Raw genomic sequence first — 19,825 nt, 5'->3', positions numbered from 1 at the left:
CTTTGACGGCTTTGGTTACATTTATAAAACAGTTTACAAGCATGAAAACTTCCCATTCAACTGTTGGTATTGTTATAAACAGCCTCCTGGTGCTTCGGAGCTCATTAACTGTTTAATAATTGTAAACAAAGCCGCCAAAGATTGAGAAAAAATGTACACGTTCGTAAGTGCTTTCGTGAATCTGGCCCCTGGAAGGTAATAAGCAAACAATGTGGCCGGCAGGTCCCGGGGCGCCAACCCTCCTTCCTTTAATAAGATAAACAGACCGACGTTTCTTAAGGAAGACGCCATGTTTCCTCCTGTTAATATTTTCTGAACAATCCAATTCTCGATGCAGTGTAGATAATGTGAACATATGAACGAACACATGTAAAATATTAAATAACTGTTGGTGGCACACAGATGTTTATAAATATATGTATACAGTGAGAGGCACTCAAGAGAGTGCCTCAGACCAACCCAAGGGTGAAGTTGGCACTGGCACTATAAGTCATTAGCATCGGATAACTGTAAAAATTCAAATATATGTATGCTAGCGCGCACGCGTGAAGCCGATCGGGCAGTATTCTGTATTCACAGTCCATGAACCCGGGTTCGTTTCCCAGCCGAGGCAGAAATAAATACTCAGCTTCTTTAAACTGGTGCCTCTGTTCACCTTGCAGTTAATAGGTATCTGGGAGTTAGCTGCTGTGGGCAGAGAGAAAGAGTATATGTACTAGAAATAATGGAGAAAACTAGAAAGGTGACAGGTCAATCCTTCAACAGGGAGCCGGAATGTGAACATTGTGGGGACGTGTCCGACACACAACAGGGACATTGTCCAACAGTGTAGTTACAGATCAAACAGACCATTGTACCATTAATTAACTCAGTGAGGAGTTAGTTACAGATCAAACAGACCACTGTACCATTAACACAGTGAGGAGTTACAAATAAAATAAGAATTCAAATAAGATTAAACATCACAGAAGTTGCAGGCGATGAGTCACAATAACGTGGCTAAAGTAAGTTGACCAGACCACACACTAGAAGCTGAAGGGACGACGACGACGTTTCGGTCCGTCCTGGACCATTCTCAAGTCGATTGTGACTTGAGAATGGTCCAGGACGGACCGAAACGTCGTCGTCCCTTCACCTTCTAGTGTGTGGTCTGGTCAGCACAGAAGTTGTTAAAAACATAATCATACAGAAACCATCACGTCAGTCGTCAATACACATCCTCCTCGTGAGACAGGAACGAGAAACAAGAAACATTTAGTGGGCCAGCCAGAGGCTTGGGGCCCACGCAGCCTTATCCCATCCAAAATAAGAAAAATAAAAAACAGCCCCCATGAGCAATTAGAAAAATGTAAGGGAGCTGGACTTCGTTACCCATGGAAACAAGAGACAGCACAAAGGAGACATGATCAATGTATACAGGATACCAAGAAACTCGAATGAAAAATACACAAGGAACTGCTCATCACGAGCTGGAGGAGATAAAGCGGATTAGACTGACAACTGGATATCTTGAAAAGCCACGTGAACGCTTAGAGGCTTTTCGGCGTAATAATATCGATAAAGTGAAATGCACTTAGGAGTTTCTTGAGGCTAAGTACATAATTTTAAGGTAATAAGAATCAGGATGGTCAGGGGAAAGTTGTGGAAGGTCTTTGGTCTCTGAAAACTCCTGTTGGAGTACACGAAGTCCTTCATGTGAGAGCACATTAGGTCACTGGTGAGGTCCTGTTAGGTCACTGGTGAGGTCCTGTTAGGTCACTGGTGAGGTCCTGTTAGGTCACTGGTGAGGTCCTGTTAGGTCACTGGTGAGGTCCTGTTAGGTCACTGGTGAGATCCTGTTAGGTCACTGGTGAGGTCCTGTTAGGTCACTGGTGAGATCCTGTTAGGTCACTGGTGAGGTCCTGTTAGGTCACTGGTGAGGTCCTGTTAGGTCACTTTCAGGTATAATATATCAGGTCACTTTCAGGTCATTTAAGATCACTGGAAGTCATATTAAGAAACTTTGGAGGTCATTTAAGGTCCGTGTGAGGTCATTTAAGGTCCGTATGAGGTCATTTAAGGTCCACGTGAGGTCATTTAAGGTCCACGTGAGGTCATTTAAGGTCCATGTGAGGTCATTTAAGGTCCATGTGAGGTCATTAAAGGTCCGTATGAGGTCATTTAAGGTCCATGTGAGGTCATGCAGCACACAGCAGGGGGTCAGCAGCCTCAGACTTAAACACTCGTTACAGTAAGCACCTTTGAGGTTGGTGCCAAAGGCGCCAGAGACTTTTTGTGTGAATAATAATCTACGTTCTTGGCTTCATGGTTACTGCTAGATCATATGTTTACAATTATTCAAAGTATGTTTATTTTGAGAAATGTGTTTCCTCCTTTTCTTAATGTTTTATATATCTGAGTTTTTACATATTAAAATAGCAACTATTAAACCACTAAACGTTTTAGTCTGGTTTGGATGGAATAAAACAAGAATTTCTATACTTCTGGCAACATTTTGTGCACAATGACAGCTGGTAGCTTTATGAGAGAGGTCGGGGTGGGGGGGGGGGGAGAGAGGAAGGATAAGAGGGAGAAGAATGTGAGTGGGAGTAGAAGGGGGAGAATAGGTAGGAAAAGAAGAGGGCGAAGGAGAAAGGGGGACTGGGGGAAAAGGCTGTGATGCCGTGCCAGTGTGACTGTGGTAGTGAGAGACATCGGCACTCTGGTCGGAGGTGCCAACTTCACCTCCATCTTCGTCAGTGTAGGAGGTGTGTGCTGAAGTCTCCTTCTCTCCTCAGTGAGTAGTGGGAGGGAGAGAGAGAGAGAGCGAGAGGGAGGGAGAGGGAGGGAGAGAGAGAGAGAGCGAGAGGGAGGGAGAGGGAGGGAGAGAGAGAGAGAGAGAGGGGGGGGAGAGAGAGGGAGAGAGAGAGAGGGGGGAGAGAGAGGGAGAGAGAGAGAGGGGGGAGAGAAAGGGAGAGAGTGAGAGAGGGGGGAGAGAGAGGGAGAGAGAGAGACAGAGAGCGATAAAGAGAGAGAGAGAGAGAGAGAGAGAGAGAGAGAGAGAGAGAGAGAGAGAGAGAGAGAGAGAGAGAGAGAGAGAGACCTCCAGTACCCACCACTCCACACACGGGAGACATCTCCCGTCACGCAGGGTGCAGTCGCACCTCCACAGATCTCCAGTATCAGCTCTTGATACTGGTAGTGGCTCAAAAGGGCCACCACTTACGGGCTATTCATGCCCGTGCCACCTCTTGGGTGGCTTAATCTTTATCAATCACCACTTTACAGAAGTGGTGGATATTGGAGGACCTTGGCACTTCAGTGAGGCTGATTAAGCGGATAGTTGTATCATCCGCCTCGTCCCCTGAATTGCTAATTTAGATTAGTTCAGGCAGTGCAGTGTTTTAAAAATATTTCTGTAATTTATGCGAATATATGTAAATAAATTAACAGTTAACTACTGTATCTATAAACATGAGAGATTTTGGTACATAAGAAATATATTTAAAAACAAAATTTTTATATAAAGAGATGAATATAATGCTTCTGCAAAATGACATCTGATATTAAATAAGCCCCATCATTGATTGTTGACCAGACCACACACTAGAAGGTGAAGGGACGACGACGTTTCGGTCCGTCCTGGACCATACTCAAGTCGATTGTGATGAGGAAGTAGAGACAGGCAATGCCCGAAACGCTTTGCGTAATAGTGGCTTTAGGCATTGTATGTACTAGCCCTATCTATAAATCCATCATTCTTTGTAAAATATCTTGTATGTATGTACCTTACCTAAATAAACATTTGATTTGACATTTGCTTTGAAATAGGCAAGAGAGAGCTAAACACCATCCTTGGTTTAGGGCTTAAGGTCTATCAATATCTGATAGTTTATTAAGGCCATCACACTTGCATACTAGCCAACCAGCAAGTATACTTTTGTCTGGTACGTAGTTCAGGACTATTGCAAATTCTCAATGAATAACCAATGAGAAGCGAGGAACGGATCTCTCAGTGTTCCAGCTCTCTCTCAGCGGCTTATGTTGCAATTCTCTCAACATATCTGATGAAAATGGTATGTAATCCCTGGTGAGTTTAAGATTGTAATTGCTACTTTGGGAATATCATTGGAGAGCTGTTACATCTTGTGAAGTTTAGTACTTTAGATATCTTATTGGGGTGACGTTTCTATGTATATGGAAATAATGGGTTGGTCCTGTTAAATGTTGGGACTGACTTGATGGTTCGTGTTTATCATATATGGAATGATATCTGTAATTAAAATTGTAATTTTACAGTTGTTTAGTCTCGTTAATTTAGTATGATTCGGGAATGTTTGTGCGATTGAACTTTATTCTTAGCAGCCTACTTCATGCCCTTTCATCTTCCACTTTCTCTCTCTCTCTCTCTCTCTCTCTCTCTCTCTCTCTCTCTCTCTCTCTCTCTCTCTCTCTCTCTCTCTCTCTCTCTCTCTCTCTCTCTCTCATTGTCCCCCACTATACCCCTGCTCCCTCTCTCCCTCTATCTCTTTAACCCCTTTCTATCTCCATAAAACTCAAATCCAATTCCCTTGCATCCTATCGCCACTTCCCTTTTCATCGCTCTCTCTCTCTCTCCTCTTTCCATTTCTCGCTACTTTCCGCCTATTAATTGGCTTCGTTATAATGGTGGTTGTTCATTAAAATTCATGGTGGACGACGAGTCAATGTTCGGGGTATTTCCTCCTTCAGTGTTAAGCGTGTTTCCTGGGTGTTTGTGTGGCAGTGGGCTGCGTTCTCCGGTGCGCGCGAGGCTTGGCTCCACTCCAAGAATATGCTTACATATATATGTCTCCCGTGTGTGTGTGTGTGCTCATCTAGTTGTGCTTGTGGGGGTTGAGCTCTGACTCTTTAGGTCCGCCTCTCTACTGGCAATCATTGAACTAATATTGCGCGCACACACACACACACAGGGGGGCCTGATAGCCTGGTGGATAGCGCGCAGGACTCGTAATTCTGTGGCACAGGATCGATTTCCACACAAGGCAGAAACAAATGGGCAAAGTTTCTTTCAACCTGAATGCCCCCTGTTACCTAGCAGTAAATAGGTACCTGGGAGTTAGTCAGCTGTCACGGGCTGCTTCCTGGGGTGTGTGTGGTGTGGAGAAAAAAAAAGTAGTTAGTAAACAGTCGATTGACGGTTGAGAGGCGGGCCGAAAGAGCAAAGCTCAACCCCCGCAAACACAACTAGGTGAATACAACTAAGTGAACACACACACACACACACACACACACACACACACACACACACACACACACACACACACACACACACACACGACGGTGAACACATTTTGTTTAGCATCAGGCGCCACTGTCAATAACACTGACTTTAAATTGAGACACACTGTTGTATCCCCCAGCGAGCATGTGACAGGTGACGGGTGTGTCTGTCTGTCTCTCTCTCTCGCTCGTAGCTCCATATTGGCGAGACGGTCCACCAAGGAACGGGAAATGGAACTATCAGGGGAAAAGCGCCAAGCCATTACGACTATACAGCACTGGGAAGGGGGTCAGGATAAGGATTTGGGATGGGACGGGCAGAATGAATCGTGCCCAACCACTTGTGGACCGTCGGGGATTGAACGCCGACCTGCATAAAGCGAGACCTTCGCTCTACCGTCCAGCCCAAGTAGTTCGAGACGGTACACGAAAATGGTACACGCAAGGTACCGTAAATGTTCTGTTTCTCCTTGTTCTTGCTCTGTTTAGAGAGCGTGCGTGCGTGCGCTCGCGAGCGTGCGTGTGTTCGTGGAGACTGGACTTCATCTCTCGAGTTAGTCTTCTAATTCTTAGTTAACTGGCGTAATTGAGCTTAATTGCCTGCCGCCAGTTCTTATGTGTTTCATACGTTCTTGGTGACATGATAAATTAGGAGGGTGAAGGCACGGGGGCAGTAGTAGAGGTGTGGGCATGGGGCATTACAGGCATCGGGTAGTAGAGGATGGGGGCATGGAATAGTGTTAGAGGTGTTGGGCATGGGGGGGGGTGGTAGAGTGTGGGGGGGGGGTATGGGGCATTAAAGGGGGGGGGGAATGTGGTGATAGAGGTGGTACGAGGACTAATGGTATGAGAAAGGGTTTGGTGTCTTAAGAAACTTAATTATATTCCCTTTAGTCAAACAAGAAGATTCGATTTTTGGATTCTTTAGTATGATGTTTCTCTAACTACCCCGTAGTTCCGCCTCACCATCTCAGACCTGTCGAGATTACCGGACCATTCTTCATAGATATCTTCCTTCTAATAAACAATCACATCCACAAAATTAAAAAAAAATCAATAGAAAATGGAACATATATATATATCGTCTATCGTCCAAACGGCACACAGACATACAATGGAAACATTATCACACCAGGAGAATTGAATCTCATAACAGAACCAGGATTAGATCGCTCTCGGGAATTGGATTTTTGGAATTCAAGAACGTCACTGGTGGGGATGGTACCCTTAAGGCGTAGCTGTAATGAAGAAGAGCTCTGAAAAGCCATGAATAGGGATGTAGCAAGGAGAGAATGGAATTTACATATATTGCGAGAGAGAGAAAGGGAGAAAGAGAGAGAGAGATAGAGAAAGAATGTCTTCCCTTTTTTCTGTGAGTTTCCTTCAGGTAAAATGTCTTCTGTAGCCTTTGATGGCCCTCCTAATGGACGTCATCACTCACCACTCTTTATAATTTTGCTCTGAACCTGAAAGTCTCTCTTCCTCACAGATATTACCCTTATCCTTCGATATCTTTCTTCTCCTCCTCCTGGATGTCTCTACATCTCTCTGGATCTGTTGTCACTCTCCCTGGATGTCTCTACATCTCTCTGGATCTCTGTCACTCTCCCTGGATGTCTCTACTTCTCTCTGGATCTCTGTCACTCTCCCTGGATGTCTCTACATCTCTCTGGATCTCTGTCACTCTCCCTGGATGTCTTTACATCTCTCTAGATCTCTATCCATCTCCCTGGATGTCTCTACATCTGTCTGGATCTCTGTCACTCTCCCTGGATGTCTTTACATCTCTCTGGATCTCTGTCACTCTCCCTGGATGTCTCTACTTCTCTCTGGATCTATGTCACTCTCCCTGGATGTCTCTACTTCTCTCTGGATCTCTGTCACTCTCCCTGGATGTCTCTACATCTGTCTGGATCTCTGTCACTCTCCCTGGATGTCTCTACATCTGTCTGGATCTCTGTCACTCTCCCTGGATGTCTTTACATCTCTCTGGATCTCTGTCACTCTCCCTGGATGTCTCTACATCTCTCTGGATCTCTGTCACTCTCCCTGGATGTCTTTACATCTCTCTGGATCACTGTCACTCTCCCTGGATGTCTCTACATCTCTCTGGATCTCTGTCACTCTCACTGGATGTCTCTACATCTCTCTGGATCTCTGTCACTCTTCCTGGATGTCTCTACATCTCTCTGGATCTCTGTCACTCTCCCTGGATGTCTCTACTTCTCTCTGGATCTCTGTCACTCTCCCTGGATGTCTCTACATCTCTCTGGATCTCTGTCACTCTCCCTGGATGTCTCTACATCTCTCTGGATCTCTGTCACTCTTCCTGGATGTCTCTACATCTCTCTGGATCTCTGTCACTCTCCCTGGATGTCTCTACATCTCTCTGGATCTCTGTCACTCTTCCTGGATGTCTCTACATCTCTCTGGATCTCTGTCACTCTCCCTGTATGCCTTTCCATCTCCCTGGATCTCTCTCCATCTTGCAAGAGACGAGGACAAGGATTTGGGATGGGACGGAAGAAAGGAATGGTGCCAAAACTCATGGACGGTCGGGGGATTGAACGCCGACATGCATGAAGCGAGACCTTTCGCTCTACCATCCACCCCAAAACAACTTCCATGACCATTCCTGACCATTTCAATGTTTAATATTCTCGGCTTGTAAGGTTTCTCATTTTGGCAATCATTCCCCCCAGAGTGACTGCTTAAATCAACTATTTGGTGGAGACGAAAAGGATTGTTGTAACTAACAATTTTAATTGTTAGTTACACACAATTAAACTAACAATTTTAATTGTTAGTTGCAACAATTGTCAGTTGTGTCTCTTCATGTCCTGTACACAATGAACAGTACACATGAAGGAAGGCAGAAAGCAAAATTAAACCTCCCTAAGCCTAGTAGTAGACATACATGCATTATATTAGGCCTATCTTGAGGTTATCTTGAGATGATTTCGGGGCTTTTAGTGTCCCCGCGGCCCGGTCCTCGACCAGGCCTCCACCCCCAGGAAGCAGCCCGTGACAGCTGACTAACACCCAGGTACCTATTTTACTTCTAGGTAACAGGGGCATAGGGTAAAAGAAACTCTGTCTATTGTTTCTCACCGGCGCCTGGGATCGAACCCAGGACCACAGGATCACAAGACCAGCGTGCTGTCCGCTCGGCCGACCGGCTCCCCTAAGGTAGCTTATATTATTTGACTGAGGATTGCTTGGACAGAAGTTACATTCTTTAGTTACTTTTCGAAATTTTTATATTTTTTGGGGGCTACTTTAATGATGACATACCGAAAATATTTGGGGCCAACAGGGCGTTTAATATGACCAAATACCTGATAAATAATATAATTTTAGGAGGATGCGCTATATTTTGGATATCACACCGTAATCTTATCTAGTCTTGTCAAGTTGCTACATCCTGAGAGGTTTCCTTAGCCTGGTTGTCTCCTTCTATGAATATTTTATCTCACACCCGGAATGACTCCTCGTCCAATTTGACTTTTCTAATCTTTTTCCTCCAGGCGTTAGAGTCCATTCCTCTTACAGTAATTATGGCTGTAGTTCCTCACCCAACTTCAGTAGTTTCCCATTCTCCTTCTATAAATAATTGTTGCTTCTTTATTTGGATATATTGTTCCATCATGGGTATTTTCCCTGCACTGTGGGTTTCTTCCCTCATCTTGGATTTCTGCCCTCTGTGGATTTCTTTCATGTTAGATATTTTTTCCTTCATTTATCCTTCCAAATTGAATATCATTCCTAATCTTGGATATCTTCCCTAGTCTTGGATATAATACATATCCTTCAAAAGATTAGGTAATCTTGAACACTATTCTTTATCCTGGATTTTCCCACCATAACTTTGGATATATTATTTAATTTGAGGTAACTTATCTAATCTTGGATATCTTCCCTAACCTTGACTATCACCTCTCTGCCTCTCTGTCTCTCTTTCTCTCTCTCTGCCTCTCTGTCTCTGTCTCTCTGCCTCTCTGTCTCTGTCTCTCTGCCTCTCTCTCTCTCTCTCTCTCTCTCTCTCTCTCTCTCTCTCTCTCTCTCTCTCTCTCTCTCTCTCTCTCTCTCTCTCTCTCTCTGGTTTTCTCTCGCTCACTCCGAACGTTTATTGATTATAAGAGAGAGACTTTCTCCCTTTAACCGGCTGATCATGACGACAGCCATAGCGTTATCTCTCTCTTTCTCTCTATTGGAATATACCTCAATTTCTGTCTCTCCCTCTATATATCGTTATCTGTGTCTTCGTCTTCTTTTGGTATCTGTTCCTAGGTCCTAATATCTCACTCTTTCGCAATTCTTCCTTTAGCGAGTTACATGGTTATGGCTTTTCCGTTTTCTCCAATTATTGGGGGTTTTGGGGTACATTTGGCTAAAGCGGACTAGCGGTCAATGTTTCCGGTGTGTGCGTGTATGTTTTGATGTCTGTGCTTGCCGACCTGTGCTTGCTGGAGTACAGGAGGGGCTTTAGTTTACCATGAGGTTTTAGGACTCTTTCTTATCTACCTTAACCTATGGGTAGAGGTGGCTTCCATCACCTCTGCTTTGAGTCTACCTTCTTCAGTGTTTATAAACACATATTTATTTACATTATTACATTAGAGAGTATTACAGATAATTATCTTTTAAGGCTGGAAAATAACTTTTTTTTTTTTTTACAGTTTATCTTAAGTTACCTCGCGGTACTCTGTTCATGTTTGTTTCTGATATTATACGTACATTCTGGTGTTAAAGCCGGTGTTATACGTACATTCTGGTGTTAAAGCCGGTGTTATACGTACATTCTGGTGTTAAAGCCGGTGTTATACGTACATTCGGGTGTTAAAGCCGGTGTTATACGTACATTCGGGTGTTAAAGCCGGTGTTATACGTACATTCGGGTGTTAAAGCCGGTGTTATACGTACATTCGGGTGTTAAAGCCGGTGTTATACGTACATTCGGGTGTTAAAGCCGGTGTTATACGTACATTCTGGTGTTAAAGCCGGTGTTATACGTACATTCTGGTGTTAAAGCAGGTGTTATACGTACATTCGGGTGTTAAAGCCGGTGTTATACGTACATTCTGATGTTAAAGCCGGTGTTATACGTACATTCGGGTGTTAAAGCCGGTGTTATACGTACATTCTGGTGTTAAAGCCGGTGTTATACGTACATTCTGGTGTTAAAGCCGGTGTTATACGTACATTCTGGTGTTAAAGCCGGTGTTATACGTACATTCGGGTGTTAAAGCAGGTGTTATACGTACATTCGGGTGTTAAAGCCGGTGTTATACGTACATTCGGGTGTTAAAGCAGGTGTTATACGTACATTCTGGTGTTAAAGCAGGTGTTATACGTACATTCGGGTGTTAAAGCAGGTGTTATACGTACACTTAGAGCCTTCACTTCTTATTTGTATGCCTCGAATACTGTAATATTTTTTGCTGTATCTTTTCCCCTCCCCTGATTTACATTTTTTTTACAATTGCAGAGGTTGAATTTAATTGGCAATTATCTAAGTCAAGTAGTTTGTGTTGGTTGTTATGAAACAGAACTTGTTCTCAACCTCTTCCTCCTCATTCTCCTCTATGCTTCACCCTCACTGCTGTGCATGTGTCAGGGTTGAAGTTAAATAGCCACCTTTCCAACCACAGACTGAATTCAGAGCTCTATTAACCATACCGAATTTATCTTTATCGTTCATTCTCCTCATTGGTTTATATATATATATATATATATATATATATATATATATATATATATATATATATATATATATATATATATATATATATTGATTACTAAGAGGCAGAGTATGAGTGTCTAACTGTATGAGTGTCTCAGAACAATATATTATCGCGATCACTAAATACTCTACGGGAATCACGCCGCATATTTCACTTGATTACTTAAAAATTGCGTGGGTCTAAAATAACTAATATTTCTTAAAACGTTTAAATTTGGCCTTTTCCAATCAGCCTATGTCCATTCTAGACCTCCAGACCATATCCCCTGTCAATCTGGGGGAAGACTAACGTCAATCATCAGTCCGTCAACTTTGGAGTGACAGACAGGGTGACAGGAAGACATCTTCTAGGTAGATATATTTACCTGCATTTATGTCGCGCAATATTTTCATTCACATTTACTGCCAAATACGCAGTAAATGTTTAAATTATATAGTTAAAGGTAAATTAACAATTATCTTATATTTGTATATGTAAATTATTATAGGCCATCCAGCCGGGATAAAAATAACGTTAGCCTAATGAGATTATCTCAGAAATAAACTTGAAAATTAAAAATAGTTATCAGACGTCACTGTTCTGTGTCCGATCAGAATTTTAAATCCGAACACCTGTTACAGCAAATAATTGGTCTTAATACTGTATGAATATTAGGTTTTAAGTGATGCTATATAGCCGCTCAAAATCATATGTATATGCTATGTAGCCGCTCAAAATCATATATATGTGCTATGTAGCCGCTCAAAATCATATGTATGACATACATATACTAATACATTATAGAAGCAACTCTGCACACACAACAGCATCAATTTACGTATAAAATCATGTCATATATATTTTCCTATACATTTCCGATGACGATATTCATTTCTTAGGAGAATGTTAGCTTCATTCACATAAATATACGTTTGTTCCAACAATATTCCTGGGAGAAGGGGAGTAACGCTCGGTACGGGGCCCCGCCAGCGGCGCTCGGCGACAGGCCCGGCAGTCGAGTGGTGGACGCCGTCGGGTGAAGACCGTTCACCATCCCTTGCCCGAACTCTTAACACTTAAAGTGGTTGGTCTCGCGGAGATCAGCCTGGCGACCAAAGGAAAATGATTGATAGTTATTGTCACGTGTGTGTAATTCTTCGGCTATGTACGTAACTGTGTAATAATGTATATTTAGTGAAGTGTAATAATTTTTTGACTGCGACAAAAATGACTTGATTAATATTTCGAGTATGGTGAAAAAAATTGTTGAATTGATTGACTTGTAAATACCTGGTAAGTAATTTTTTTTTCTTGTGTAGTGTTGATTTATGTACTGTAAGTGTGTGCGTGTGTGTGTGTGTGTGTGTGTGTGTGTGTGTGTGTGTGTGTGTGTGTGTGTGTCTGTGTGCGTGTGTGTGTGTGTGGGGGGGGGAAGGGAGAGGGGGGGGGGTCGAGGCGGGTGATGCGCGCGCGTGTGCGCTTGAATGCGTGCTTGCGTGAGTGCGTGCCTGCGCGCGCAAGTACGTTTGAAGAGAAACACATATACAAACAAAATTGAGGAAAATATGTCGCATAGAAATATGATGTTAATAATACACACAGACATCTTAACTCAGTCCAGGAGACATCTTAACACAGTCTAGGAGACATCTTAACACAGTCTCGGAGACATCTTAACACAGTCTAGGAGACATCTTAACACAGTCTAGGAGACATCTTAACACAGTTTAGGAGACATCTTAACACAGTCTAGGAGACATCTTAACACAGTCTAGGAGACATCTTAACACAGTCTAGGAGACATCTTAACTCAGTCCAGGAGACATCTTAACACAGTCTAGGAGACATCTTAACACAGTCTAGGAGACATCTTAACACAGTCTAGGAGACATCTTAACACAGCCCAGGAGACATCTTAACTCAGTCCAGGAGACATCTTAACACAGTCTAGGAGACATCTTAACACAGTCTAGGAGACATCTTAACACAGCCCAGGAGACATCTTAACTCAGTCCAGGAGATATCTTAACACAGTCCTGGAGACATCTTAACACAGTCCTAGAGACATCTTAACACAGTCTAGGAGACATCTTAACAGTCTAGGAGACATCTTAACAGTCTAGGAGACATCTTAACAGTCTAGGAGACATCTTAACAGTCTAGGAGACATCTTAACAGTCTAGGAGACATCTTAACACAGTCCAGGAGACATCTTAACACAGTCCAGGAGACATCTTAACACAGTCCAGGAGACATCTTAACACAGTCCAGGAGACATCTTAACAGTCCAGGAGACATCTTAACACAGTCCAGGAGACATCTTAACACAGTCCAGGAGACATCTTAACACAAACCTGGAGGCGCTCTAACAAGCCTGGAGACGCTCTAACAAACCTGGAGGCGCTCTAACAAGCCTGGAGACGCTCTAACAAGCCTGGAGACGCTCTAACAAACCTGGAGGTGCTCTAACAAGCCTGGAGGCGCTCTAACAAGCCTGGAGACGCTCTAACAAGCCTGGAGACGCTCTAACAAGCCTGGAGACGCTCTAACAAACCTGGAGGCGCTCTAACAAGCCTGGAGACGTTCTAACAAGCCTGGAGGCGCTCTAACAAGCCTGGAGGCGCTCTAACAAGCCTGGAGGCGCTCTAACAAGCCTGGAGGCGCTCTAACAAGCCTGGAGGCGCTCTAACAAGCCTGGAGGCGCTCTAACAAGCCTGGAGGCGCTCTAACAAGCCTGGAGGCGCTCTACCAAGCCTGGAGGCGCTCTAACAAGCCTGGAGACGCTCTAACAAGCCTGGAGACGCTCTAACAAGCCTGGAGACGCTCTAACAAGCCTGGAGACGCTCTAACAAGCCTGGAGACGCTCTAACAAGCCTGGAGGCGCTCTAACAAGCCTGGAGGCGCTCTAACAAGCGTGGAGGCGCTCTAACAAGCGTGGAGGCGCTCTAACAAGCCTGGAGGCGCTCTAACAAGCCTGGAGGCGTTCTAACAAGCCTGGAGGCGTTCTAACAAGCCTGGAGGCGTTCTAACAAGCCTGGAGGCGTTCTAACAAGCCTGGAGGCGTTCTAACAAGCCTGGAGGCGTTCTAACAAGCCTGGAGGCGCTCTAACAAGCCTGGAGGCGCTCTAACAAGCCTGGAGGCGCTCTAACAAGCCTGGAGGCGTTCTAACAAGCCTGGAGGCGTTCTAACAAGCCTGGAGGCGCTCTAACAAGCCTGGAGGCGCTCTAACAAGCCTGGAGGCGCTCTAACAAGCCTGGAGGCGCTCTAACAAGCCTGGAGGCGCTCTAACAAGCCTGGAGGCGCTCTAACAAGCCTGGAGGCGTTCTAACAAGCCTGGAGGCGTTCTAACAAGCCTGGAGGCGTTCTAACAAGCCTGGAGACGCTCTAACAAGCCTGGAGGCGCTCTAACAAGCCTGGAGGCGCTCTAACAAGCCTGGAGGCGCTCTAACAAGCCTGGAGGCGCTCTATCAAGCCTGGAGGCGCTCTATCAAGCCTGGAGGCGCTCTATCAAGCCTGGAGGCGCTCTAACACGCTTGGAGGGGCCTTTACAGTCCTGGAGGCTTGATCGTTAACACACCTGGAGGCTCGTTAACACACCTGGAGGCTCGTTAACACACCTGGAGGCTCGTTAACACACCTGGAGGCTCTTTAACACACCTGGAGTGGTTCGATACACTGGTGCGTTGTTCTTTGCACTGGTGCGTTGTTCTTTGCACTGGTGCGTTGTTCTTTGCATTGGTGCGTTGTTCTTTGCACTGGTGCGTTGTTCTTTGCACTGGTGCGTTGTTCTTTGCACTGGTGCGTTGTTCTTTGCACTGGTGCGTTGTTCTTTGCATTGGTGCGTTGTTCTTTGCATTGGTGCGTTGTTCTTTGCATTGGTGCGTTGTTCTTTGCACTGGTGCGTTGTTCTTTGCATTGGTGCGTTGTTCTTTGCACTGGTGCGTTGTTCTTTGCATTGGTGCGTTGTTCTTCACACTGGTGCGTTGTTCTTCACATTGGTGCGTTGTTCTTCACATTGGTGCGTTGTTCTTCACATCGGTGCGTTGTTCTTCACATTGGTGCGTTGTTCTTCACGCTGGTGCGTTGTTCTATACAATGGTGCGTTGTTCTTCACACTGGTGCGTTGTTCTTCACATTGGTGCGTTGTTCTTCACACTGGTGCGTTGTTCTTCACACTGGTGCGTTATTCTCACATTGGTGCGTTGTTCTTCACACTGGTGCGTTGTTCTTCACATTGGTGCGTTGTTCTTCACACTGGTGCGTTGTTCTTCACATTGGTGCGTTGTTCTTCACACTGGTGCGTTGTTCTATACACTGGTGCGTTGTTCTTCACACTGGTGCGTTGTTCTTCACATTGGTGCGTTGGTCTTCACACTGGTGCGTTATTCTTCACACTGGTGCGTTGTTCTTCACACTGGTGCGTTGTTCTTCACACTGGTGCGTTGTTCTTCACACTGGTGCGTTGTTCTTCACACTGGTGCGTTGTTCTTTGAACTGAGACGTTGTTCACACTGGAGGGACAGGGAGACGTCAGAGTGAGTGACAGGGAGACGTCAGAGTGAGTGACAGGGAGACGTCAGAGTGATGGACAGGGAGACGTCAGAGTGAGAAACAGGGAGACGTCAGAGTGAGAAACAGGGAGACATCAGAGTGAGGGACAGAGGGACGTCAGAGTGAGGGACAGAGGGACGTCAGAGTGAGGGACAGAGGGACGTCAGAGTGTGGGACAGAGGGACGTCAGAGTGTGGGACAGAGGGACGTCAGAGTGAGGGACAGAGGGACGTCAGAGTGAGGGACAGAGGGACGTCAGAGTGTGGGACAGAGGGACGTCAGAGGGACAGAGGGACGTCAGAGGGACAGAGGGACGTCAGAGGGACAGAGGGACGTCAGATTAAGTCTCCACACTTCATGAAGTAAACTTTATCTCTCCTTTAATCACCTTCGCTTTTCTCCAATTCTTATCCAACTCTTACCATAAACATTACTTTCTCTGTCTCTCAATATATCTATCTATCTATCAATCTATCTACCTCTCTCTCTCTTTCTCTCTATCTTTTCATGTCTCTGTCTTTGTCTCTGTCTCTCTTTCTCTCTCTGTCTCTCTCTCTCTCTCTCTCTCTCTCTCTCTCTCTCTCTCTCTCTCTCTCTCTCTCTCTCTCTCTCTCTCTCTCTCTCTCTCTCTCTCTCTCTCTCTCTTTGCTGCTGACTGAGCATATTATGTTATATTTCGGCTCTTGTAATTGAACACACAGTTGCACAATCTTGAAAACATAGGCGCTGTACTTAGCTCCAACACCCACCAGTGGGCCTCGAACCCAGAAAGCACAACTACCTTCCAGTAGCTGCCATAACTAGTACGCCGTAGCTGTACTTAGCTGTCTACAGCTCTGACGTTTAAGGCTCTATTGAAATGACTGATTAAGTGTGACGGATCGCTAAGGGTGACAAGACACCAAAGGATAAATAGAGACCATGTTACCTGCGAGGTAGGTAATAAAAACAGAGAGAAAGAATGAATTTAAAGATCCTAGATCAAGTTGCGGAAGTGTAAGGAAATAAACGAGGGAATATAACAGGAGAGAAGATAAGAACGCGAGAGGAGGATAAAGAGGGGAGACGACAACATGGAACAGAGGAACAGGAACTGAAAATGAACGACAAAAAACAATTCTCAGTTTCTCTCCGAGTATGATTGTGTTCAGAAATTCCTGTCGCTTTTGCCATGGACATTCTCTCCTTTGTGTCGGGCCAAAATGATTTAGTGGAAGCTTAAAACGTTGCAATTTTGTCGTGTCAGGAGAAAGCACAAAAAAGGGGGGGTTGGGGGTGACCCAGAGCAGCCACGCACTTACGTCTGTGCGCACGCGTGTGCACACACACACACACACACACACTTGGGAGATGTTGCCTCCCATATGGTGGAGGCAGACTCCATACACAGTTTCAAGTGTAGATATTATAGAGTCCAGTAGGCTCGGGACCCTGTACATCAGTTGAGAGACGGGACCAAAGAGCCAGAGCTCAACCCCTGCAAGCACAAACAGTTGAGTACACCCACACACACTACACACCAGCTGCAAGACTTCAACACCTACCCATCAGCATCAATACCTCCTCCACCACCACCAGCATCAAGACTACTCCAAGTCTCGTCGTCATATTATCTCTCCAACTCTCTCTCTCCTGGACCCGAGTCCCCAAGCCATTCAGGCCCAGCGAGCGTGCGCCTGTAAGTGGATCACACCGAAGAAGGTGGGGACATCTCTCCAAATCCTCGCTGGCTTGGCGTGGCGCTGCCTCCCACAAATAAACAGAAAAAATGTAAGTGAACAAACAGTTCCGAGAAACTCGCTGAGCTCCAGGTGTTCAAGTTCTGCTCTCATGATAATGTGGTTTTTATTTTTGGCATTAAGCGGTTAATCAGCAGCTTCCAAAGGGGAAAATTAACACCCACGCGCTGGACCTGTCGGCAGAAGACAGTATTTCATCGGTCACTTTGGAATACTTTTTCAAAGCACGTTATTCAGCTGAACTATGCGAGTCAAATAATCGTCCACATATTAACAGTGCCTAATTCACTATAGTACTGATTGTTGTCTGTGTACAACAATTGTTTTTTGTGTATTGATTGTTGCTTGTGCACGGACCGTGGCCTGTGTACAGGTGACATGTGATGGCAGTTAGTGTTGCCTCGTGAAGTTCTCATGACAACAAACTGTGTCGCTTAACTAGTGTAATCTCTCGGTCATGTAATCTGCCAAAAATGTACAAAAATATTCAATTCCGGCTTTCACGCCATACCTCATTGACGAAATTTTGAGGAGATTTTCCCCCTGAACGATTCTTGAAGTTGTCTTTCGTACAAGGCTTCACACCCGCGCTGGCTATATCAACTTTGCGTATTTTGAAAACCTCACTAATGTCCAAGATTGATCATCTTCGAAGATGTGATCCAAAAATTCTAGAGGAAACTTCTAACTTCTCGAGAGATCCTTTGAACATCAAATATAAATCCTGTGAACTAAACAAAGGTTGTAAAATGATAAAATGTTGTATTAACGAGACGGACTCCGGTGAAGCACCTTGTAAATTGCTGTTGCTTTAGCTACTGGGTATAAAGAAGTTTAAGCAGCACGGGCTATGGTGAGCCCGTCGTCCTCACCTGGCTTAGGAGATGTGCCGGAACCTTGTAATGTGACCTTACCGACATCTTAAGAACCACAGATGTGCGAGAGTGTATACGCTAGATACGCTAGAAGGGAGCCGGTCGGCCGAGCGGACAGCACGCTGGACTTGTGATCCTGTGGTCCTGGGTTCGATCCCAGGCGCCGGCGAGAAACAATGGGCATACCTGGGTGTTAGTCAGCTGTCACGGGCTGCTTCCTGGGGGTGGAGGCCTGGTCGAGGACCGGGCCGCGGGGACACTAAAAGCCCCGAAATCATCTCAAGATAACCTCAAGATAGATACATAAATACTAGTATATGTGTGAATCTGCTCAGCCCCAGCATATGATGGGGACTAAAGTGTATTACATGCTGTCTAATGCTCCGACACATGGTGAAGTGCTTTAGTACTCGGCGAAGTAAGTTCTAATATACAATGAAGCGAGTTCTCATACATGATGAAGTGAATTATCATCCACGTTGAGTTAGGTACTATATGTATCCCTAATAATGACGGGATCATACAACCCGTTCTCGCACTTGCTTATAGTCAATATTGGCTTATTTAATAAGTGCATATGTGACATACTAATTGATTGTGAATATTTTAGTTTACCTTGAAAAGCTTCATAGAAAACACCGACCTCACCTAACCTTCTTAGTATGTTAAGTTAATAAGTAATAATTGTAAATAAGAAGCAATAAGATGCTTAACTTAACATACTAAGAAGGTTAGGTGAGGTCGGTGTTTTCTATGAAGCTTTTCAAGGTAAACTAAAATATTCACAATCAATTAGTATGTCACATATGCACTTATTAAATAAGCCAATATTGACTAAAAGCAAGTGCGAGAACGGGTTGAATCATACCGTCTCTCCCATACTATTGCTCCAATATTTTCAGAGTGGATCTTTCCGCTGGATTGACGCCGGAGGAAAGGTTGTCAATATCAGTAATGCCACTATCAGAGGATGAGCCGCTGGCACACAATAATTGAGTTGGATGCTTTCCACACCCACCAACTCTTATTTTGAAGTGCGGTAGATTCACGGTACTGAATAGGATCTATAACCGAAAAGGTCTGGTTAATGATTTTGACACGATTCGTTTTAATACATATATAGTTCCGGCTTTCATTCAAATTTCTCAAACGCTCAAATTTATACTTCGATTGAGCAATATATGTTTTTATAAATACAACTTAACATTCTCAGAAACCGACGGAAAGTAAGTTTATAAACTAACAGTGTCTATGATTTCATGCAAATCTGTTTCGAGAATAATGTATGATTATTCTCGCTATTTATTTTAAATAATTGGTATACAAAATTATTAGCTTTTAAAGTAATTATATCATCATTTACAACTTTATGTAATGATTAATGAAAATTACATTGAATTGCTATACATAACAATTATCTCAAGCAATTTTGGCCTCATTTTTCTACCTATTCATAAAAAAGCTGTGTCTCAAAAATTAAGGGATAAGACTTTTATCGAGGAAGAATCTGAGAAAATACGGAAAAAAAATCTGGTTTTGAAGCATAATTGCTTAATAGGATTCTCTCATGCGAGATGATGACCTAATATTATGCATTGGGTATTACCTCCTGACTGACACTGCACAGTCAACTCAACGGAATATTTTGTAAATATTTCGAATATTATTGAGTGTCACGTTTTCAGCCCCGCTCCT

At 44.3% G+C, this 19,825-nt stretch overlaps 2 protein-coding genes across 5 annotated transcripts in view; both read left to right on the top strand.

The window, feature by feature from the left end:
* The window catches only part of LOC123767311 (glutamate-gated chloride channel), a 101,977-nt gene that overhangs the window by 41,829 nt on the left and 40,323 nt on the right, over positions 1–19,825 (top strand). For 2 of the 4 annotated variants that reach the window (XM_045756881.2, XM_045756884.2), the window contains exon 1: positions 11,990–12,129. The exons of 1 other annotated variant lie outside the window; for it this stretch is intronic. In XM_045756881.2, coding sequence (XP_045612837.1) covers positions 12,128–12,129 — 2 coding nt within the window. In that variant the 5' untranslated portion in view covers positions 11,990–12,127. Of the gene's footprint in view, positions 1–11,977; positions 12,258–19,825 lie in introns of those variants that run through there. One more of the 4 variants, XM_045756883.2, reaches the window with a different exon arrangement.
* Positions 6,774–7,808, top strand: LOC138356823 (serine-rich adhesin for platelets-like). Its single transcript, XM_069313157.1, has one exon. It carries the CDS (start codon positions 6,774–6,776, stop codon positions 7,806–7,808), a length of 1,035 nt encoding a protein of 344 aa, XP_069169258.1.

Source organism: Procambarus clarkii, chromosome 74 (genome assembly GCF_040958095.1).
Source record: "Procambarus clarkii isolate CNS0578487 chromosome 74, FALCON_Pclarkii_2.0, whole genome shotgun sequence".
Taxonomy (NCBI): Eukaryota; Metazoa; Arthropoda; class Malacostraca; order Decapoda; family Cambaridae; genus Procambarus; species Procambarus clarkii.
Note: the sequence above shows the minus strand (reverse complement) of the source record. Positions and strands in the feature narration are given on the sequence as shown.

Excerpts from the sequence above, each read along its gene's own strand:
- LOC138356823 (XM_069313157.1), top strand. The coding sequence starts at position 6,774 with ATGTCTCTACATCTCTCTGGATCTGTTGTCACTCTCCCTGGATGTCTC.